At 53.6% G+C, this 22,419-nt stretch overlaps 7 protein-coding genes across 7 annotated transcripts; 5 read left to right on the top strand and 2 right to left on the bottom strand.

Annotated features, from left to right (window-relative positions):
* Window positions 1-965: 965 nt before the first annotated feature.
* Window positions 966-2,690, top strand: PG985_013452 (uncharacterized protein; the record flags this gene model as incomplete). Its single annotated transcript, XM_066833218.1, has 2 exons — window positions 966-1,147; window positions 2,171-2,690. The coding sequence occupies 2 exons, from the start codon at window positions 966-968 to the stop codon at window positions 2,688-2,690; spliced, it is 702 nt and encodes a 233-aa protein (XP_066677958.1).
* A 1,637-nt stretch (window positions 2,691-4,327) lies between these two features.
* Window positions 4,328-5,050, top strand: PG985_013453 (uncharacterized protein; the record flags this gene model as incomplete). The annotated part of the gene is made up of 1 exon (XM_066833219.1): window positions 4,328-5,050. The coding sequence occupies one exon, from the start codon at window positions 4,328-4,330 to the stop codon at window positions 5,048-5,050; it is 723 nt and encodes a 240-aa protein (XP_066677959.1).
* Window positions 5,051-7,414: 2,364 nt separating this feature from the next.
* PG985_013454 (uncharacterized protein) lies at window positions 7,415-7,903 on the bottom strand (the record flags this gene model as incomplete). Its single annotated transcript, XM_066833220.1, has 1 exon — window positions 7,415-7,903. One exon carries the CDS (start codon window positions 7,901-7,903, stop codon window positions 7,415-7,417), a length of 489 nt encoding a protein of 162 aa, XP_066677960.1.
* Window positions 7,904-12,723: 4,820 nt separating this feature from the next.
* PG985_013455 (uncharacterized protein) lies at window positions 12,724-13,390 on the top strand (the record flags this gene model as incomplete). The annotated part of the gene is made up of 3 exons (XM_066833221.1): window positions 12,724-12,873; window positions 12,997-13,002; window positions 13,052-13,390. The coding sequence occupies 3 exons, from the start codon at window positions 12,724-12,726 to the stop codon at window positions 13,388-13,390; spliced, it is 495 nt and encodes a 164-aa protein (XP_066677961.1).
* Window positions 13,391-13,929: 539 nt separating this feature from the next.
* PG985_013456 (uncharacterized protein) lies at window positions 13,930-14,606 on the top strand (the record flags this gene model as incomplete). Its single annotated transcript, XM_066833222.1, has 2 exons — window positions 13,930-14,217; window positions 14,304-14,606. The coding sequence occupies 2 exons, from the start codon at window positions 13,930-13,932 to the stop codon at window positions 14,604-14,606; spliced, it is 591 nt and encodes a 196-aa protein (XP_066677962.1).
* Window positions 14,607-14,973: 367 nt separating this feature from the next.
* Window positions 14,974-16,563, bottom strand: PG985_013457 (uncharacterized protein; the record flags this gene model as incomplete). Its single annotated transcript, XM_066833223.1, is given in 5 exon segments — window positions 14,974-15,402; window positions 15,491-15,922; window positions 16,006-16,230; window positions 16,245-16,416; window positions 16,484-16,563. 5 exon segments carry the CDS (start codon window positions 16,561-16,563, stop codon window positions 14,974-14,976), a joined length of 1,338 nt encoding a protein of 445 aa, XP_066677963.1.
* A 1,358-nt stretch (window positions 16,564-17,921) lies between these two features.
* Window positions 17,922-20,698, top strand: PG985_013458 (uncharacterized protein; the record flags this gene model as incomplete). Its single annotated transcript, XM_066833224.1, has 2 exons — window positions 17,922-18,021; window positions 18,081-20,698. 2 exons carry the CDS (start codon window positions 17,922-17,924, stop codon window positions 20,696-20,698), a joined length of 2,718 nt encoding a protein of 905 aa, XP_066677964.1.
* Window positions 20,699-22,419: the final 1,721 nt, after the last annotated feature.

Below are 22,419 nucleotides of genomic sequence, written 5' to 3' on the forward strand. Positions count from 1 at the left end.
AGCTGCCCCTGAAGGAGAAGCTTTCACAGTTGGATGCTGTCGGCACCAGTGCCCTGATCCCGGGAGTGGTTTGTCTGCTTCTGGCCCTCCAGTGGGGAGGTCTCAAGTACGAGGTAGGTCAACTGATTACATATATGCCTGCAAGCACTATACTGTAATAACCGATGCTAACTTCTTGGCAGTGGAACAATGGTCGCATCATCGCGCTGCTCGTTCTCGGTGCCCTGCTGCTCATTGGCTTCGTCCTGACTCAATGCTTCATGCCCAAGACGGCCACCGTGGCGCCGCGCATCTTCAAGCAGCGCAGCGTTGTCGCCGGTGTCTGGGCCACCATCTGCATCGGCTCGCAAATGATGATCTTCGTCTACTTCTTGCCCATCTACTTCCAGGCCATTAAGGGCGCCTCCGCGGTCGACTCTGGCATCCGTCTCCTGCCCCTGACGCTCTCCATGGTCGTCGCCTCCATGTCCAACGGCATCTTCGTGAACAAGATAGGATACTACACGCCCTCCATGATCGTCGGCACCTGCCTGCTCGCCATCGGCGCCGGCCTGCTCACGACGCTCCAGATCGACACGCCCTCGGCCAAGTGGATCGGCTACCAGATCATCTACGGCTTCGGCATGGGCCTGACCTTCCAGGCTCCCAACCTGGCGGCCCAGACGGTGCTGCCGACCAAGGACGTCCCGACCGGCACCTCGCTCATGTTCTTCAGCCAGCTGCTGGGCGGCGCCGTTTTTATTTCCGTGGGGCAAAACGTGCTCAACAACCAGCTCCTGACCCGGCTCGCGGGCCTGCCGGGGTTCTCGCCCAGCATGATCGCCGAGAGCGGCGCCACGACGCTGAGCCAGTCGCTGCCCCCGCAGCTGCTGGGCCCCGTGCTCGACGCCTACAACGAGTCGCTGCGCGTCGTGTTCCGGGTCGGGCTCATCCTGACGTGCCTCACCGTGTTCGGCACCGCGGCCATGGAGTTCCGCAGCGTCAAGAAGAACCTGCCCAAGAAGGGCGGGGATGCGGAGAAGGGCGATGTCGCTGATGCCTCCGTCGGGGAGGAGGAAAAGAAGGCCCAGGCTTCCGACGATGTCCGGGCCAAGGCGACGGTGGCGGAGACGGCGGGGGCGGCGGAGCCGGTGCCTACGGGGAAGTCGTCGTGAAGATGATGAATGTTGACTGGCTATTTCGGAAAAGGAAGATTTCCGTGTTTTACTAACACTAATATGTTGTTATAATTATACCCTCATGTCATTTGCTGGAGTTTCGGATATGGCTGCGAAAAAGGAACGGCGGCGGGTACGTGTCACGAAGGACCGGCGACGGGTTTTGTTGCTTGCATTGCATCTAGGGGGAAGCATACGTCGGTCGAGAACAAAAGTGCATGATAGACATACATTTGCATAGCTTAGATTCCCCTCAATTAATTCATACATGACCAATACCAATCAACCTCAAGTCTTGCGGAATGACGTCCTTTCACTCATGGCCTGTCACGTCACTCTTGGCAGGCCAGGTTTTTCTTTTATATTCAGTGAGGCCCAGTCGAAGAGTGTCAACGGAAATTTGCTTGCGTGAGGCCCGCTGACCTTTTTCTCCCTTTGTCTACTGGCGGGCGGCTTTCACGCTGCTGCTATTTTGGTCATCCAGTAACGAGGGGCACAAAGACATCCTTGGAAGAAGCTGGCGGATTTCTGTAGAGACAACGCTTTGTTCCTCCCGGACGTCGGGTGGTATGGTTGAGACGACTTGTGTCATGTGTATAAGAAGGGTGTTTTCTGTTCGGGGACGGCTCGACTGTGATGTGCAGTCGGGTCTCCTTTTATTTTTAAAGCACTTGCGAAGCGAAAATTTGGAAGGCCAATCACCGATCATTCATTATTAACCGAAATAGAAGAAAAACAAAAACAACTAAACATTACCAACTTGGGTCATTCGCTTATACACGAAAGTAACGAAAAAAAGGGCGTTTTGTTTACGGCTGGTCGTTCGAGCCGTGATACACACGTTCCTGCAAGAGGTTTGTGCCCATGGAACGGGATAGCACAGGGAGGGAAAGGGCGTACTAGGTCATTAGGGAGTCGGAAAAGAAAAAAGAAACACGAGTCCCACTAATGGAGGCTGCGTTCTTGGAGGTAGTTGCAAAACACGTTACCATCAAGAGGGACACGCAACACAGAGAGCCGGCACCTTTCCCGAATCCAGGAGAGCAGCAGCAGCAGGAGGAGGAAGAAGAGAGACAACAACAAGAAGAGGAGCAGCAGCAAGAAAAGGGGCAGCAGCAAGAAGAGGGGCAGCAACGAAAAAAGAGGCGGCAGCAGAGGCAGGAGAAGTATAAGTCCAAGATGTCGGTGATAGTAGGCGTCGCCACAAGCTCTGTCGCGCTCGCCGTCGTGCTCGCCACGGCGACCGGGCACTGGTGGAAGCGGAAGCGGAGGTTAGCACGGGAGAAGAAAAAGAAAATGGACGAGGGGAGACAGAGGGAAACGAGGGCAACTACTCCTCCTCCCCTGAGAGAAGAGGAAGGGCGAGTAGGGGAGCCAAGCAAGGACAATGTCGACGAGGACAGGGATATGGGTGGCTACGAGAGCTTCCCCCCTTATGTGGACACTTCCAGAAGGGGCGGTGGCATAGGTTCGGCGCGGCGGCTGTGGCCGCTCGTGCGCGAGGCTGCGCGCATTAGGAGTAAAACTACGTAGAATACGTATGGACATGCATATATTTGGGAGACAGACTACGTGCTGGTTTCGCTGGTCTCGCGTCTACCAAGAAAGAACAGGGGCACATTTCTTCCCCTGATCTGGGCATTACCTCCAACTGATCCAAACTACCGGATTGATAACTAAGTCTAGTTGCACCTTGAACTCGTCTTCGGAAAGAGCCTTCGTCCATGGCAGGATATAGCTACATATAAGGTAGGCCACCCACCACCCATTGAACTGATCACACGGTTTTTTCCTTCTTCTCAACCATCGTCAACCCAACAAGTGTCAAATCACACACACGAAGCCACCATGAGCTCCCGAAATTCCCTTCAAGATGCAGCTCTCTTTCTCCTTCCTTACTAGTAAATCACGCCCCTCCCTTATTAACTGTCGTCTAATATGACATGTGTGTCTGGCTGACCTGTATTTACACGCGCCCCTGGCCTTCCTGCCCCCCTCTGGCTCTGTCCCAGCCTCTGATGACGGCAGGGATCCTCTGCGGCTGGTCACGGACATATAAGGATTCGCTGGTCATATCGTATGTCGTCATTGCGATTCGTTGTTCGGGTGTTGCTTAAGGGACAGTGGCGCCGCGGTAGCGGCAATGGGAACAAGGGATGATATGTATCAGCCTCCATGGGACTGACGGGTCTTGCTTACTACCTACACATCGCCAATATTATTGGGATGAGAAGCCCACGACGGATCCTCACACTGAATATGAATGTGACCTTTTCAAAGGCGATTTATGGAGGAAGGAATCTGGTAAACCGATAGGTCCCCCGCGATATTACGCGCTACCCAAAATATCAGCATTGAGTTCGGTAGTAGCACTATCCTTGGTGGCTGGGCAGTCTAGTAGTGAAACAGTCGTTGAGATCGACGAAGCCACATTGGATCAGCCAAATCAAAGTGCCGTAAGGGAAGCGCCCAATGTGGAGGGACTAGGCGCTGAGAGGGCTGTATTGGACGCCAGATGTCCTACAGAAAGAAAGAGATCGACATTGATAGGCACATCACTGACATCAACCCCGATGAATTGCATTGTCCCAGGCGCGTCCTTTACAAAGGCCTTCTTTTCCTTCCAAACTGCAAACAAAGGCACCGAACTCAAATTGCTCGGGGGAGCTCCCACAAAACAAAACAAACCTCCCCATCGAGGCCTTTCTCACAAGGCCTGGACCGCCCTCCATTGTTTACCGGCAAACCCAATAAAAGCCAACCGTCTTTCCACCTCGCAACGGCCGCTATTTCGGGGCTTGGCATTTTTGAAAGATCCTCACTTACACACAGCAACAAACAACAACAACTTTATTCCACATTCGTTTCATTTCACTAATACTGTTCTTGCACAACTCTATTTCCTCTCTTTCATTTCTTCTTGGGCTTGCGCTCTCCTGGACGAGGGCGACCCGAGCATATCAAGAGTTGATCTCTTCCCCTTTTTTCCCTTCCCGTTTCTGATTTCACTTAATGTGTGAGAGAGGAACAGCTGCACATACCCGCTTCACTTCGCATTCTTCTTCGATTCTTGCACATACACACGCACCATTGGTAGCCAGCTACCTTTACCTTGCAGGCCAAAATAGAAAGGAACGAGCGCAGGAAAGCAAAAGAGAGTAGCACACACCATGTCGTCAACGGCAACAGGCGAAGACCCAAGCTTCCAAGGCGACGGATCCAACTGGACCATCGCCTACGTCATCGTCTTCCTCATCCCCGTCATCTTCCTCGCCATCGCCGTGTACTCGACGTGGCAAGACCGGCGGACCGCGGCGGCCAAGGCCAAGAACGACCTCGAGACCGGACGGGCCGTCAAAATGGACAGGTATTTTCACCCCTGGAAGTACGGGGAGGCGGAGGCAGCGGCGGGTGCAGATGCAGGCGGCAGCAGCAGCAATGCGTCTGGTAGGAACGGTGCTAACCGCAGTAACTTGACCATAGCTACAATAGCCACGGCTTCGGGGGCAGCCGGCTCCACGTCGCGTCGTAACAGCAACCACCACCCTCGGGGACTCGCTTCGTCGCCCAGAAGAGGCGGCAATAATGTTAGCAACATGGCGCCCGTGACTCCGTGGTTCGCATCGCCGGAGCAGCAGCGGCGCGTTAGCGTCATGACGAATCCGTACCGCCCTTCCTACTATCAACCACAGCAAAACCGAGCTCAGCAGCAACAGCAACAGAACTCTCAGCAACATCCACCAACACAACAGAGCAAACTCGCTACCGCCGAAACTTATCTGCCGCGTCCCACTACGTCGATATCCGACGAGGCCGACACAACCATGGGGCGCCCGTCCGGAGAGGAGGAGCCGAGTACTTGGAAGGACGGAAGCGATCTTCGGTATGTCTGATCCGATCGGGTTTTTGCAGGTGGGGGTGGGGGACAAAAGAACTTGGGGGAGGAATACATAAGCAATAAGCCGGCCGGCCCGTGTGGATCCCGAGAAGGAGTGAGATACAGGCAGACAGGCGGCACTTTACCTTCCCGAACGGAATGTGAAGGCTTGGCATCCCGGCTTGGCTTGCGTTAAAAAGAGGGAGGCACTGACATATGACATGCCTCAAGATAGGTTGGGTAGTAATTGCAAGAGAGCGAATTACATGCATGCGTTCCATCTTAATTAATTCGGTTGACAGCTGTCCCTTGCCCGTCGCTGCATCAAGATAACCTTATCTGAATTCCTGGGCTCCGAAGATCTTGCTTTGATGCTTGTCCCGGAGCGCGCCGATATACTCCGGTCGATTGCTCGAGTCAAGAAGCCGGTGTCTTCAGACCCCGAATCCATCGGCACGCATAACGGGCGACACGTGGTGAACGCCGCTCTTCATCAACATGTCACGCCGCCATTTACCCTGCCCAATGCCGGTCTGTTGGGGATCGCATTGTGTACATGAACACATCTACGTAATGGGCGGTCACGATTGTTTCGTCCTTTTCCGTTTTGAACAGGCTGTATCCCAGTATGCCAAATGTATCTTGCTCATAAATACCACATAAGCATAGTAGCACCGACGGGGATTTCCCTTTCCCACATGTTCATGAATCGTGCGGTCGGCGCGGAGGCCGGGGGAACCCAACCCAGCTCCCCAGCAGCTTCGCCAGAGCCATGCATACGCCTGTGCCTGCGGCGGCGGACCCAGAGGAGCAAAGATGTGGGCAGCAGCAAGTTCGTTCACCAACAAGCGAAAAGCCCGGATCAGGCAGGTGGAGCTGTGCCCACGAATGGTAACCGGCCGCGGTCAGCCCTGATTGGCCCGGGCGACTAGCTAGCGGACTCCGAATATATGGATGGGCATGGTCCAAGTCTGGTCCTGAACCAATATTGGGATGCATCACTAAACAATCCATTATTTTTGGTTGTGTCCTCCTTGCAACACAGCCCGCATCGACCAGCTGTACGGTAGGTACTAGTAAGGTCCCGCGGGCAGCGGCACAGCTCGAACACGAATGATCAGGAGGAGTTCGTTCAATACGGAGGGGGTTAAAAAAAAGTCTCTTCACGCATCCAAGCCCTTATCGTACGAGTTTCTTGGGGGACACGGGGCCCGTCATGCACATTGAGCCACATCAAGCGGCGAAGAAAAGCTTCGATCACCCACCAATGCATTGGCATGCGCATGCCATTCCAACCAAAACTTGAACAATTGGAGCCCACGAAAAGCAAGCTGTTTCAAGGGCCGGCCTACCGCCCGCCCGTTACCCAGAAGCAACCTGTTTCGACGATCATCCAGTGACTGAACGGGTGGTTCCAAAATAGTTTTTTGTGGGGGAGGTTCGTTCCCTCTCGTTTCAGAGACGATCGTATTTTCTTGTTGGTCGAACGAACACTGTTTGCTGCCTGCCATTCCGTAGCTACAGTAAGTTGTTCAAACACCAAGTGCCATGTCGCGAGCGGGGAGAAATGAGAGAGTAAAAAAAGACAGTCTGGATACACTTATAAATGGCACATGCCGTTTCAGTTTCAAAAGTCGGCCAAGGGCGACTGTGATATCGGACCCCATATCGGACGATACCACCATTGATTCGTCGAATGGCGTATGCAGGTCGAAATGACCTTATGTAAGTGGCCGGCAATTGGGAGCCGCTCGACGGAAAGGGAAAGTATGGCTGCAGGCGCCCAACGGCGCCTCGCATTCCAATGCGAAACCATTGATCACAGGTTTGCATATCACACACATTGGTCACACAACGAATCAATACACGTTTCTAGGCGAATTAAGGCAAAAAGGTGTGTGTGATGTGATGGTGCATCATCTCTCGACTTGTCTTTCAAAGCCGACCGTCTCTCGTATTCAAATATACACATGCTATTGCGCCATAATGCCTGGCAAACCGATTCGTTGGCTCGTACATAGTAATGCCCTAATACTCAGTCGCTGTGAATGAAGGACCAGTGCTGGTCCGCGTAAATACTCTAAACCGGCCCTGGATCCCAATGATGATGATGATCATGAAGCCAACTCCCCAAACGCCTTCCGTAAACCCTATTTTGCTTTCCCTGATTCGGCAAGGCTGATATCTTGCGTTTGCCAATATGTCGGCTGGTGAAATATATACACGAAACATGCCCCGACTGGTGCAGTAATGCGTAGTGTCGTGTGTCGACCAAAAAGGTGGCACCCTGCACACGAGGCGATTTAGACCCGCCAGAGGGGTCTTGTTGATGTTGATTGTGGTTGTGAAGTACACGAAGTACATGAAGCAGTGGAAGCGCCTACGAGGTCTTGGGCTTCCAGATGTCGGCCCCCAAGGGCTTGCTGATGCCGACACCGACGCCGACGGCAAGGCCAATGATGAGGAAGGCGAGGAGGATCTTAGCGATTATCCGATTCCGCTTGCTCAGGCTCGCCATGCAGTTGCAGGACCGGTTCTTCCTCTTGGCCGCCTTGGCCTTTTGCTTCCAGTGGTCCTGGCCGGGCCACACCGAGCAGTTGGGGTTTGGGGGCGTGTGCGATATCGACCGGCGGTTCAGGTTGTCCGACGAGTGCGCCGCCTCAATGTCCGAGTCGAAGGGGTTCAGGTGGTGCGCCGTGCTGGGCGTCGACACGCTCGAGTTCCGCCCGAGCTCCATGCTCGTTTCCACCATGCCCTTCTCGTTGACGCCCAGTGTCGTCGTCCCGGAAACGCTGCTCGAGTTCAGGTCCGTGTGGTTCACCACCACGGGCGCCTTCTCCGAGCTCTCGTGGGTAGTTTGCGACGCCATTGTTGACGATTGTGTTTATGTCGGTTGTTTTGGTGTGTGGTGTGTATTTGCTGGAGAATAGCTCCAGATTAGGAAGAAGGGTCGTCGAATTGCTTCTACCCTTTCCAAAAAGAAAAATTATAATGATAAAATGGGATTGTCGGTTGTTCAAAGCATTAGGGCACAAAAGGATGTTTAGATGCTTGGGTGCTCGTGGCGTTTGCTGGAGGCCTTTTGATGAAACGAGGACAATTGAGCGAACAATGTCGACTGGTGGCAAGTTTCAAGCCGGGTGAAACAGAGCGAGATAATATGAAGGAATGCCAAGCAGTTGAATGTATTCAATCAATCGACCGGGTAAGTTATTGGAAGGGCAGCTTCGTACTCGTGTAGCTTGCGTAATAAGGCGTACAATGAAGGCAAGGAAGCTGGGGTGTGCGACGGCCTGTTATGGGACGAGAATGGTAAGAAGAGAAGGAGTGGATGGGCGTGAGTCGAACGAGTGACAAGAACAAGAAGGGAGGGAGTGTGAGGCCAAGATGTGCAAGAGCTACATACTATGTATTACAGCCGTGGTAGGTAGTCCCAGAGAGAGATAGAGAGGGAAGGGGGCCATGCAATACCGACGGTATGTACAAAAAGAGCAGGCCAGAACAGCAGATGATGGCCCTCCGTGTGCCTGTCTTTCTCGTCTCGTCCTCTAGCTTGTCTCGCACCGTTGCTCCATCCCAGCAAACTACCCTGCCCCCTGGACCCTGCTAGCTAATCTAGCGTTTACAAGAATGGATGGAAGATCCCGCTTGCTAGTTCATTGGAACCCAGCAATTTCAAGGTGGGCAGGTGGGGGGCTGCTGCGAGCTGGGATGACAGGGTCAATCAAGATCAAATCAACCGATGACAGGCGAGATTGCCCTGTAAATGCGTGTCGCAAAAGGGGGCGCTGCGTCCTTCTTCGCATCCGCTGCCCGCTAAAGATTTTGGAGGATGCCGCTTTGGGCTAGCCGGCCACCAGGCACAAGGAGAACTGCAGCAAGGCACGTTGAGCTCGGGGTAGCTGCGCTAAGCTTATAACTGACCTAAAAGAAGTTGCCAGTGGTGGTAGTGCCAAGGACCAAGGTTTCTGCTTCTCTAGTAGTAGTTAGGCCTTGACCACTACAGGGCCTTTGGCCGTTCTCTAGCCGGTAGCGGGTTACAGACATAGCAGCATGAACGATCCTGCTCATGATGTAAGGTTTTAAGTCAAATGACATAGACCTGTCAGTGAGCTCACCGATGGCCTTTTCCTTCCTTTGTTTCTTAACATTCTTGTTTTCCGGGCTCTGGTGCGGACGGGCTGAGACAGTTCCGTTTTATTGCGTGCCCCCCGTTGATCTATGGTTGATAGGGAGACCAGGGTTGATCCCAATGCTCTCAGCGGCGTCGAGCGTGCACGCTATACGCACCCGGACTCGGGCTTGATATGGGCATATGGGATATGGATGCGATGATGACACAATTCGTAGCTCACCCCGCGTCCGCATTGAAGTGCCCAAAAACTCTAGCCCCCAAGTCTGCGAAGCGACGAGGAGTTGCAGTTCGATAGTGAGAATCGGAAGTGCTCCTACTGCCAGCAGGTGCAGTTGACTCTGCTATCGTTGCAGGGGCTAAGCGGGCTAGGTCACGCCTGGTACTGCGCGGATCATGCACTATCACCGGACATGGCTCAATTCTAGGCCACTGTGGGGTCTCCTGGTCGCTTGGCACGTACCGCGACTCGGACACTGCGAACTTCGAGGGAACACTGAACAGTCCATTGACCAAAACGACGCAATTCGCACCAGGGAAAAAAAGCCGTCTAGCCGGCATATTGTAGTATGTCTGCTGATTTATTTCTTGCCGGCAGAGAAGAGAAGCAAGAGGTGCGAGCGAGCTAGCATGAGAAGAATCGTCCGTTCCATGCGAGGGCCATGTAACGCTATCTCCGTGTCGGCAGTTTGGCAGGCATTCGTTCAGTTTGCGAAATACATAGCAAGGAAGGGGAGAGGAAAGACTTACCGGCCGAAAAACGAAAGAGTGTCGGAAAAGCAAGTAAACGCAGCTAGGCCGCGTGCCATATGAGGTTATATCGCCGCGAACATGCATGCGGCTAACGACTTTATCGCTCGTTCGCAGGGTTCTCCATACTTGCCCTCAACGTACGTTTGTGGTTATGTACATGCCTATTCCAGCCCAGTGTGCCAGTGTCTAGACTGCCTTGCCTTGCAATCAGCAGCAGCGGCAGCGGCAGCGGCAGCAGTAGTAGCATGCAGCATGTCTCTCGATTGGCCACTCCGCACAATCAATCTGGTGCCAAGGACGATGGAGGGTGACGCCCGCCCATTAGGTAATGTCCATCTTCATCTTCATCTCTTCCATTGCACAGAACCCCTCATCTGCTGCTACTTTGCTTGCGGCAGTACGTGTAATATGTCCGCTGAAGAGCCTTATCGTTCCATCGATGACGTTCAATTGTTCGTACAAGGCTCGGAGCAGATGCTGATGGAAATTATCTAATAAGCGCGGGCCCATTGATCTACCCTCACTGCCCCAGTGTATTGATACTATATCCGCAAATCTATATATGTTGCATGGCATTTTTCTTTTTGGCACTTTATGCTACATGGGCTAGGCTAGGTGCTAGCTGGTGCTAGGTTCAATAGGGGGCGATGACCCCCATTCAATGTGGCTGCTTGGCTTGTTGATGTGGCTTGTCAACTCTCCGAACGCGATTGAAGGTACTTTAATTAGGTTGACGGGCCTTAACCTTCACCTTGAATTTCCTATATTTAGTACGGTAGTGCTAGACTTCGAGCCTACATACGACAAACTTACCGACGCTGTCATGGCTGCTTTTGCATTGATGCTATTCGTTCAATTTTTCGTCCATCCTTCAGGACGGGGAGCATAGGGAGCGTAACCTAAGCCGATGATGCCGTCATCTACGCACCTGGTGAAGCTATTGAGGCGACTCGATTACGAATGAAGCCGAGCACAGGCTGCAGAGAGACACACTTGTCATTCAACCAATTCCCAATAGAGCGGATTTGGATGGCCGATCGCGCGCGATCCTTCCCAAAGAATCAAATTTCGGCGGTGGAGCAAAGACCATCAGGCAGACAAGACTGACTGAGCCCTCCCTGGCTGTGCCACGAGGCGATCGTTGCTGATCTTCGGTTCGGGGGTGGTGCGGGTATGATTGCACAAAGTGTGCCACTGTACGGAGCATCCGCATGTGAGACCTCATGTACTGTAGGAGCATGCGCGCCCAGCACGTGTTTCGGCTCTTCCCCTCTGACCTCGCACCGCGTTGCGGCCAGGCCGGTCACCCCGGAATTTCTGGAGTCCGGCTTGGTTCGGGTCGGGACCCAGTTAGTCCAGGCTGTGTGCGTGGTTTTTATTTCCCGCCGCGACAAAAGTGTCGACTGATGGTGGTGTCATTCGTAAGGCTGAGATTAGGTGATCAAGATCAGTGATCTTAAAAACAACAACTGCCGGGCCTGTCACCATCGTCCGTGACCACTCAACTTAGTTCGACCGTCTCGGCTCTCGCCGATCCAGTTGCTAGTTAGGTGTAGTCGATAACTCTGCGGCCTTTCGCAGTTCTTCCGGTATAAAATTCAGGCTCCTTGTGGTTCGGCTAGTAGTATTTCCACCAGCACACTACCGCCGCCACTCGGGAGGCTATAGCCTGACGCAAAGCTCCGCCTTCATGGAGGCGCATCATCAAGGCCGATAGGACATATTCCCCCATGCTGGGAAGCGCCATGCTGCAGTTCTGGCGGTACCTACTTGAGTTATTAACCGTGTCACTACACATTTTTTAGAGAACGAAGAGTACGACTATGTTACTACGCACGCGACCGGCTGTACTAGCGCGGGCTTCCCGTCGCTTTCGTGTCGGGTGCTCTGTGGTTGGTGAGCTTAAACACCTCTGATCGATGGGTCGGGTTAATCACATGATAGGACGGTTCACGCTATCATGTCCTGCTAGTGAACCTATAAGGCGCCGAGGCTGGGGAATGACAAGATAGCCCAGAGAGCCCCTGACATGAGCTCCCTTTTCGGCGAGGGCGAGAAGAGAGTTGGCTTCAACACTGCAGCCGATGAAGAACTCACATATGCTACACGAGCCAAGCCGGTGTGGTAAATGCTCCGTCAAGGCAGAATAAGATCGTTAAACCTCCACATTACAGTGCCTTGAACAGTACGAAACTATAGGTCGAACCGTCTCGGCCTGGATCCGCGTTGTTCTATGAGGTTGCCGAGCTATCTGAGCTCCTGCAAATACTGCTGGCATTGGTCCCGGAGAGTTGGCTACTTGTGCAATGAGATGAGATAGGATAAGAGAGGTGGCGAGCAAATGCGTGCAATGGTCCGCTGTAAACCAGTGCATAGAACTGTGATGTGCAATGCACAATATGTGTCCTTACAGAGACAAACATGTCTAATGTAATAGCTAAAAATACAACTGTGTGGATGGTGTCTTATTCGAATCGAATCTTGGTTTCCGCTCTTTGCTTTTGCTACAAAGGGGGAGCTGTGCGAGACCTCCCTTTATCAGGGCGCATATCATCAAGCGACGAACCAACGATGACGATTTTCGGAGACGGTCTCAATCGCCCAGTGCAGACGTGGAGAGCGTCATGACGCACGCGACTGCTTTATGCGGCCATCGGGACTGTAGCACTTGCGTTTGGTTTGTCTGAGGTCGGTAACACAGCACTCGACATCGAATGGCTTCACCGCCTCGCAGCTGGTCTCATTTCCTCGCAAGGGCACACCCGCTCAATTCCATGAACCATACGAGAAAATAGAGCTTCGTTATGAACTCCAAGCGGGCGTTTCTGCTTCTCCTGGCCGCCGCCGCATCTGCCTTAGCCACGGTCGCTCTACCGGAGCGATCCAGAGATTTCGATCATGTTCCTGTATCAAACATTGCGACTTCGAAGCTGATGGCGCCTGCCACTGTCACTGTCAGTACTGCCAAACCTGGAGGCGTTACTATGCGGCGTGCGAACCGCCTTCTCACGAAGCGGGATTACTACACCTGCTACCAGATATCGGCGAGTCTACCCAGTGCTCTCTTCCCTCTGTAGCGTAGAGTATGTATGTGCGAGCGAGCGAGCCCTAACCCGCGCATCTTCATCACAGCCCTACCCAGTCGTCCCCGAGGACTGCCAGACGGTGGTAAACCGTGTCGAGAGCCACGAGGGCAGTTTGAACGTGCTTCCCGGAACCTGTCTGGTCTGGCTGGAGGGGACGTGCGGGGCGCGCTTCTGCGCCGCCGAAGAGGTCACATTCAAAGGCTTGAACCAGACCTTCCAGTGGGTCGGGGAGCAGCTCGATCACTTGTTTCGGTATTGCATCGTCAATGGGCAGGATGGCTTGAAGGGCGACTGCGAGGATCTGAACGGTAGCTGCGGGTTTTACCGGTTGCATTTGGAGCACCGGGGCAATGACTGGCCCAATAGCACGGGATCTGGTATCTGAGGGTTGCCTGGGTAGACTGACATGTCGGCTAGCGAGTATATTGAATGTCAACTTGGGGTTATACTGGAGGACTTCGCTGATATGGTGTACTGCAGTAAGCACATGGGCGCTTGCAAGTGGCATAACACGCGGGGGAGTTTAACATCACATTCGTTGTCATCAACTAGAGAACCATCGTGGTGGATACAACTTGGATACAAGTGAAAGTCACAACGTATCAGACGTCATGAATTGCGAGAGATGACTGATGTCGTTTGCAGTTGAGTCGATCCTCGTCCGCTTAATCAACATGGATTGCAGCAGCAACCGCACCTTCCCGTGGAATAACCACTACGCTCTCAATTCCCTATCGACCCTCGAATCATTACAACTGCCCTATCTTGTACCGCCCCTCTCTCACCAAGGTCTCCAAGAGCCTCCTTTCGCCAGCTTTTCGAATTTGATCCATTCGACCCCCCATTTCAACCCCAACCACAGATCCACCGCATTTCTCCCACGGGCACTAGCACTAAAAGCAGACCGGTTCGCACCTCGAAACCATGCTGCGCTTGTGGATCATCTTCGTGGCCTTGCTCCAGGCTTGCCTTACCATGGGCAGTCCTATTGGCGACGTAGGAGCTGCTGTTGCCCCTTCAATCATATCCAACCCATCATCTGCTTCGTCCGCAGCGACCGCCAACAACGCCGCCAACACGGGAGGCGTCGTAGCTGCCGGTCTCAGTGACGCCGCTCTCCAGAGACTGTATGCCTCCACGCCCGAGGCCCAGTGGCCCGGCATCAAGGTCCTTCCCCGCTTCAGTGACGTCGGCTATATCGAGTGTTACCCAGTAAGTATTGCTCTCTCTCTACCGACTACCATTTTCCACCACCACCAAACTTTCCGCCAATCCTCTAACACCATCCATCCACCCAGCTCTACGGCCCCCCCTCGGACGACTGCGTCACGCTCGCGTGGTGGATCCAGAACCGTTCGACCGTGGCCGACTTTTACCAGGTGGACGGGGGCTACTGCTGGGACGCGCAGAACGGCGACTGCCGCGCCTTCATGTGCGCCGAGGGCGACGCCGGCTGGGCCATCCAGCCGGGCTTCCTGGCCTTGGCCGTCGGCGGCGTCATCGAACAGTGCATGCCCAACGCGACGACGCTGACGCAGAGCGGGGCCTGGCACGCCAACGAGACCGGGTACGGTGGGAACATCTATGTCACGCTGTTCTAGAGAAGGGGAGGAGAGGTTGCGGCTGTCATTTCGAGTAAAATAATATCGATCTTGTGGGAGGAAATGGACCGGGTTCGAATGATCCCGATTTGTGAGTGTTTCGTAGGCAGATAGGTCCTACCATGGCCAACTGGGGCAACGGATCATCTCAATATCAAGACGATGTCAAAGTGGGCTTAAACGCCGGGGGAATCATTCGTGCAAACCAGGTTCGCGTAATTCTGCCCTAAAATACACGAAGGAGCCTTACCCAAGGTCTTACCCAAAATAGGGGCATCCGGCTTCGCGGGGATACCAACAGACAGCAATTGTTGCTCAACTGACAGTATCCAACTTCTTGCTTTCTCGCTAGCCACGCCCTGGTTTCTCACTTGCCGCTCAACCCAAAAGCAGGCATATGCCACCCCTTAGGCGGCGCACTATCCACAGGTGTATCTGTATGAGCTTGCGGCAAAGACCCGGTACGGTGATCCAGGTAATCAACAGGCATGTACTGGAAGGCCGCCAACAGCACAAACACGGCCAGTACCAGGCCCAAGATCCGCCTGACCAGGGGCCCGGGGAGTCTCTCGCCCAATCCCGGAGACGCCCGCAGCCTGGCCGACCACGAGGAGTAGCCCGCCTTGAGGTCCGACCAGCTCGACTTGTAGAAGACGAAGCCGGTCAGGGCAGTGCCGTAGCCGAGGATCTGCACGGGCGCGATGGCCGTGCCCCAGATGAAGACGGAGGCGACCACGAGCAGGATGTTCTTTAGGATCCCCGTCAGATGGAGCACCAGTCCGGAAGTCTTCCCGATCTGTGGTAGTCGTTGTCAGCATGCGGGCGTCACTGCGTGCGAAGTGGGTGGTTTGAGTGAATAGCCAGGGGGGCGTCTCTCGGCTTACCAGCATGACGCTCGAAACGTTCAGCAAGAAGGCGACAAGGCCGTTGAGCACCAGCATCCACGGGCCGACACCGGCGAGGTCGCTCCAGGCGAACGTGGGCCACTCCGTCGCCCAGGCGACGAAGAGGTTGGTCACGGCGCAGACGGGGGCGTAATAGTACAGGCTGACGAGCGGGTCCATGTTGCGCCGACCGGCAGCGGCGTCGTCGTCGCCGCTCCCGGACATGAGGGCCTGGATCATGACGACGCGGACCGACTCGAAGATTAACCCGCCCAACTGGTAGGAGAAGCCGATCCAGGAGAAGTGGATCTCGCCCGCGCTTGCCACCAGGACGCCCAGGACGATGACCAGGATCTTGAGGATCATGAGCGTGGTCGGGTGCTCCTGTCCCCACATCCAGGCGATGACCAGGGTCGAGAAGGGCGAGGCCGCCTTGGGAGCCGTATGTCAGTTGGTGCTGTTGGTGGTTAAAAGGGGGGCGGGGACTAGCCCCGACGGAAAGACGGGCTGCGTACCTTAAGCATCTGTATGAATGCTACGTTGAGATAGAGGTAAACAAGGTTACTGCAGACCATACTACCGCTGTAGAGCAGGCCGATGGGGACCACGGCTCTCAGGTAGAACGGCCTCGTCATCTTGACGCTGTAGCGGTTGTCTAGGAGGGTCGTCGTCCTGGCGAGGAACTGGGTTGCCAGGGTAGCGAATGTCATGTGCCACCATGTTAGGATAACGGCTTGGAGCTGTGTTAGTATACCCCATCCAAACCAGTCCCTAATGGGGGCTTACGATAACCTATGACTATGTTAGCATTTGTTCGCTGTTTGACTGATATCACCATCTGGCTCATGGTATACTCACGAAACCCGGCGTTGTCGATTAGCCATTTATTGAATAATATTGTTAAGTTGGAGAAGAATATCCAGCTACTGTATGCCGGTTACCCAATCAGTGAGTGACCTGGTTCCCAAATTCGTAGCTGAAGGATGCCCTTACGCAACGTAGAATGCAGGATGCAGTGATAACCCAGCTCGTACGTCCGACAGAGCAGACGTCGGAAGTATTGCTTTCGCCATGTTTGGTATTGATATCTCCAGTAGACTGGAAGCAGAAATAGAATAGGCTTGGCCAAAGGGAGAGAGATAAAGGAGAGATGCAAGGCGAAGTGTGGTATCCAATCGGTATTCAATAAGCGACGATAAAGTCCGAGGTATGTATGTATTCGAAGTAGTCAATGTCACTGTTTGACCGAACCTTATCCCACGGCGGTAACAGAGGAAGAGGTAGAACAACGATGTCTCGTGAAGTGTATTACATGAAGTAAGTAAGTATCCGGCGCAAGGAAGCGAGTGAGTTTGGAGTTGAGCCAGGCACGCATGCGCAGTACTTCGTGGTCGATAGCAACCTATGTTGCCTTCGCAGGAGATGGTATCAACATCCGAACAGAATTTTGAAGATGTGGAAGCTGCAATACGCGTGCAACGAACGTTGACTATCCCAAAAGGCCGAAGACTTCAAATGGATGGTGTGCAGACATTTCCACTCAACGCGCTCTCCTTACGAAAGAAAGATGGCGTGTTGGCGGCTGCTTGCCTGCTGAATACGCAGGGCAGGATACCAGGGGGCTTACATCCCTTGCAACACAGCCGAACAGGCAGGCCAATGAGACCGCCTCGGAAAATGAAGAGGCTTACAGCAAGCGCGTGGGTTTGATTGCGATTTTTTTTATCTATCAGTCAGCTCGAACGCGGTGCAACGTGTCGCATACTTGTATGTTCTATCCTCACTTGCCTAGGTAGGTACTGATATCCTATGGTACGTTTTTGCATGTATGATACAAACGGCAACACACGAAGCAAGTGGTCTGTTGTTGATAGGAGGTCAACTCTTATCCCCGCCGGCTTACAGAGAGCGTACCCATAAAATAGTGCGAGCTCATCCACTTTAATCCCGTGGCCTGTAGGTTAGCAGCTGAACGATGCATGCGCATGCGGCAACAAGTCTCGGCAGAAATAGAAGATGTATTGGTAGATATAACATAGCGGGAATTGGCATCCGTCGATTGATTACACCAAGAGCAGGTATGATGTTGCAAGGAAACAGACCAAGTATCGGTTTGCAGCTGCGGGCAGCTGATGCTGTACCATACCCAAAGATCCTTGCTCCTTTATTCGGCCTTGGAGGTGCTAAAGGTTACCCCCGGCTCGTTTGTTGTAGCGGTAGCGGTTGCGCTGGCATTCCCCACCAATACATCCCCAAACTCCCTGGATAACCTCAAGCTTCCCGAAGGCCATCTCTTCAACTCTACGGGCCTCCCCATGAAGGTCCTCGATTGTTCTGTGTGCATCGGTACACGCGGAGCTTTTGCTGTGCTTCTGGAATAACTCATAGGCAAAGCTGCAGATTGAGGCTCGCCCTCGATTGACCAGTCACCATGTCCAACTACAAGAGAGCTTCGCAGCCTGGCAGGTCCAGTATCTTGAGTACGCTGCAGGCTACGACAATGCTCGACACCAAGCCAATTCTACCAGCTGGTGAGTACCTCTGCTGCGACATCAGTGTGCCATGCATAACGGTTGCTTACTCGTCGCAGAGATCCTGGTCTCCATACTCGATTTCCTGCCCGTTTCGGACCAGATCAGCTTCGCGAAGACCTCCCGCCGCATGAAGGAGATGGTGTACGATGACACAAGATGGATATCTCGACTGCGGAGTATGGGCTGCTGGGACGAAGCCGAGGCCCGGAAACGGTTCGAAGACGCCATCAAGCGAAAACGCGAGGCCGCAGAACGTGCCAATGCCGCCGCCGGCGGAGCCACCCCTTTAGCTGCCAAGCGCACTACACTATTCGATGCCGGCCTGGAGGAGGAGCGACGTAAGAAGCTGGCCGAGGAAGCCGCCAGGGCTCCGGAAATACGGGTGGACGGGTTCGAGACCCTGAGTTTGCACGCGTCGACCAAGAACTCGCAAGAAGACCCCTCGACAATCTTGGACGTCTTTAAGAATGTGCGGAGCATTCGAGGATACGCGAGGCAGGAGTACGGAAAGATCTACGGAGCACTCGCCCCTTTCTACTACGACCTCGCCGCCGCGAAAAGCCACACCGAACCGGCGGTCTTCAAGGCCTTCCGTGACCCCGAGAAGCAGGCGCAGATGCTTCGTAACCTTCAACGATTCTTCCAGAATGACTGGGCCGAAGGCTGGAACGAACGGGGCGAGGTCTTGACCAACATGTGCAACATCTTCGAAAATGCCGTGTTAAGGGAGTTTGAACAAGGCTACGAGTTCATGGATGTCGAAGGGAGAATGCGGAGATACGCACATGTTCTTCATGATTTGAACGGAGGCAACGCTGCCATGGAAGTGTTCATTTCTAAGCACCCCATCCTCAACAACCGCGATGCGCTCGGGAACCCCATGGATTGTATAAATCAAGCTCCACAAGACGGCATAACACTCGAGCCGTCTCGAGCGTTCTTCAAAGCTATGGCCATCAAGATTAACGAACAGTCTGTGGTAATCAGCCAGATTTTCCCAGATGCAGAGAATGTGTTTTGGACGTTGTTGGACAGGATTAGAGAAGACATTATCGTCGAGTATATCACCCCTATCCTGGACGAATCACACGACAGGAACCTGGAGGCCTATCTCAAGGCGGCGTCGGGCCTTTTCGAGCAGTGCATGGCGTTCGTGGGGTCTCTCGACCCACCTTCAAAGTCCAAAGAAAGTCTCGAGGCTCATGCGAAGGATTTTGGGCTCAAGACGTTCGATCTGCATCTAGACTTGTACTTCCGAGAGGAATTGGATTTCTTCACCAGGTATGCCGAGCGGGAAGTGCTCAACTGGGAACAGAAGCTCTCGGAACAGGATGCTAGCGTGGAGTCCTTCTTCATGAGCAGCTTCAACCGCCGGGCGGACAAGAACGACTTCTTGAGCTCGTTCAAGAAGGTCGTCATGATGCCCGTGTCGGTTTTGCCCACCATCCCTATTTCGTCACCTTTTGCGTCCAGCAAAACCGCGCCGGCAGCGGCTCCGCGCCCCGATAGTATAACAGGCATGCCCGGGTCTTCCAAGACCACCACTCCAAGCGTTAGTGGAAGCCTCGAGCCGAAGACGGGTCCACTTCCATCCGAAGCACCCACCGATGAGCTGAAGGCCAAAGCGGCTCTCATGGCGAACCGGCTTGAAGGTATCAAGTCGCTCTTCAGCATCGAGGTTGCTCTTGATCTTGTAGGTAACGCCAAAGAGGGCCTAGGTCGGGTAGCCGTATTCATCAGACTCGGCGGGCAAGCTGGCGAAGAAGCCCGAGAGCAGTGTGAAGCAATTTTCATCAGCCTGCTCAAGGTTTTGGGGCAGAACCACGTCAAGAACGGATTCGAGAAAGCAGTCGAGCATCTGTCCAAGTACAAAGCCCGTGAAGTTAGCGACCACCAAGCCGGCGTGGCTCCGCTCGTGACTTTCATCGAGTTGGTTAACGTGGGAGACCTGATCTCGCAGATGATTGACATGTTCTACGAGCAGCAACTGGCGGCTCCCAAAATCTCCGATCGCAACGACTTCCTTGACCCCGCCGGGCTGGCCAAGAAGAAATGGGAACAAATGCTAGACGAAAGCGTAGCTGCAGGCCTGAACAAGGGCATTGACGTACTGATGGACGAAGTTGAGTACATATGCGCAACGACTCAACTCCCAACAGACTACAATCCGGCGCCCGACACCGAGGAAAAGCCCACGCAGCAAGCAGGCGATATGGGACCAACCCAGACTGCGATACGGGTCAGAGACCTTGTGGCTTCTCATACGAACATGCTTGTGGGAAGCACGGAGAAGACGATGCTTGATGTCTTCAACGGAGAGGTTGGGCTGCGCTTGTTCACCGCAATTTGCAAGCACCTCAAGCGCCAGCGTGTCAGCACCGAGGGTGCCATCAAACTCATTGCCGACACGACGCTCTACTTCGAATACATTCGAGGTCTGAAGAATCAGGATCTGCTGGCCTACTTCAAGGCTCTTCGGGAACTGAGCCAAATCTACTTGATAGACGCCAAGCACGCCAAAGAAATGGCCACCATCATTGCGGACGGAGACCGATTCGGGGGCATCTTCCGCGCCGAAGAGGTCTATGAGTACGCAGAGCGGCGGGCGGATTGGTACCAGGTCAAGCGCAATGTCGAACGCGCCATGTACGGGATGGACTGCTCTGTCATGTAGCAAGCAAGCATCCGTTTATCACATATACTTACATATTTACTTAGATACGTCCCAGCGAAATGGGTCTCTCCGAAAAGGAGGCGCCCCTCGCATGCGCGACTATTGGACATCAATAATACCTTGGTTTATCCATCTAATCAATCAGCGCCCCCCTGATCCGGTCATCTGAATCTCTGTCTCTAGATGTGATCGCCATGGCAGTGTTAGGTACTAGCAAACTCGGACAATCTCGGGCCAAGCCGCGTTTCTTTATCGTCTTCCTAGATCTTCCGTTCTACAACTTAAAATAGGGGACAAATACGAGACTGCGGAGGATCATAAACGCCTCAGGTTTCAGGGGGTGGACCATGGTAGCGCGTCAGTCATAGATCACGCGCGCCGGCAGGCCTGCCTCTTTCGGGTTACTGTTCCATCAGCACAAGCGGTTCCTGGGTGGTGCTGGCTGCTGCACCCCGATCCCGAGATGATGGGTCAATTGGGAGTGGAGTATCCCGGGTGCTGCCGAGAGGAGGGTTGTGCCAACGGGCACGTGAGCCACATCTGTTCTCGAAATAGCCTGGGCCGCTGACACATTTATTACATGTTCGCCGAATCAAAATTCAAAAAGAAAGAATAATAAAAATTGGATATGCAATTCCTCATGAAATTGGTTGGGCTCTTCCAGTCAATGGTAGTCGCTGTACTCCGTACCAATACAAGGAATCTGTAGTAAGGTAACTCGGCCGTTGCTCCTTCAGGGATAGTGGCTGTCGGTTTTGATATAGAAGCGAACAACGTAATCCCGAGAGCTTGTCAAATGTAACCTGCGAGCGAGCTAGTGAGTCACTGCCTGAGCATCACAAGGCCCCTTTGGAGGCAGCAATTGCGAGCCGTGGCTTGTATTACGCAGCGCCTTGACGAAAACGTTTTGCTGGCTGAGGTCCTTGGTTGCGTTTCGTTGTCAATGGATGTTGAATCTTGCTGCTGCCTGCTAAACCAGGTATACGTTGCCAATGACACCAGCCAGGCGGGAGAACTGTGGTAGCCTGGATTAGGTACGCTCGGTGCTGCCTTGTGGCGCGCTCGACTCTTGTTGCAGGACAACGTATGCAATAAGTTAAGTGTAGGGTAGAAGACATGCGTAACGTTCAAGAAGTACCAAGATGCAGATATGTTTTGCACAGAGCTATCTCATCCTGGGCAACGGGATATCGCCGTACCCCCCTTCTCCGTCCTGTCGGTAAATGTCGAGCCCCATGATGATGACGGGCTTGGTTGCACAGCAGCAGCCGCCAGAGACAATCATGATGATTATCACTCACGCGGGTGTGTGTAAATAGAGCTTGCCTTCCAGTGATGACTTAGTTGCGCAGAGCTGAACGCAGCTCGTAAGGCGCGTGCCTATCTACCGGCGTCCATAAGAGCAGTTGGATATAATGGAGGGTTGTTTTATTTGAACCTGGGGTATATTGGGGTAAATAGAGATGCATCACTATGCCGTCTACAACGGCGCCTCCGCAGTCGTCATGCCGAGTCATGAAGGTGTATACCATATTATGTCTACTATCAGATGCTTGGTCGGGCTGTAGTTCTTCAGAACTCCGTGTGCTAGATGACGGCCGAACTTATCGGGGAACGGCATTGGTCTGTATCAGCCCTTAGGTAGCCCAGCCAATGACGCCATGAGATGGGCCGGTACTCATGCAAATATACTTTGGTACATGCCAATTCCATCTGTAAAC

The sequence above is a fragment of the Apiospora marii genome (assembly GCF_038362585.1).
Source record: "Apiospora marii strain CBS 49790 chromosome Unknown utg000011l_segment0_segment0, whole genome shotgun sequence".
NCBI lineage: Eukaryota > Fungi > Ascomycota > Sordariomycetes > Amphisphaeriales > Apiosporaceae > Apiospora > Apiospora marii.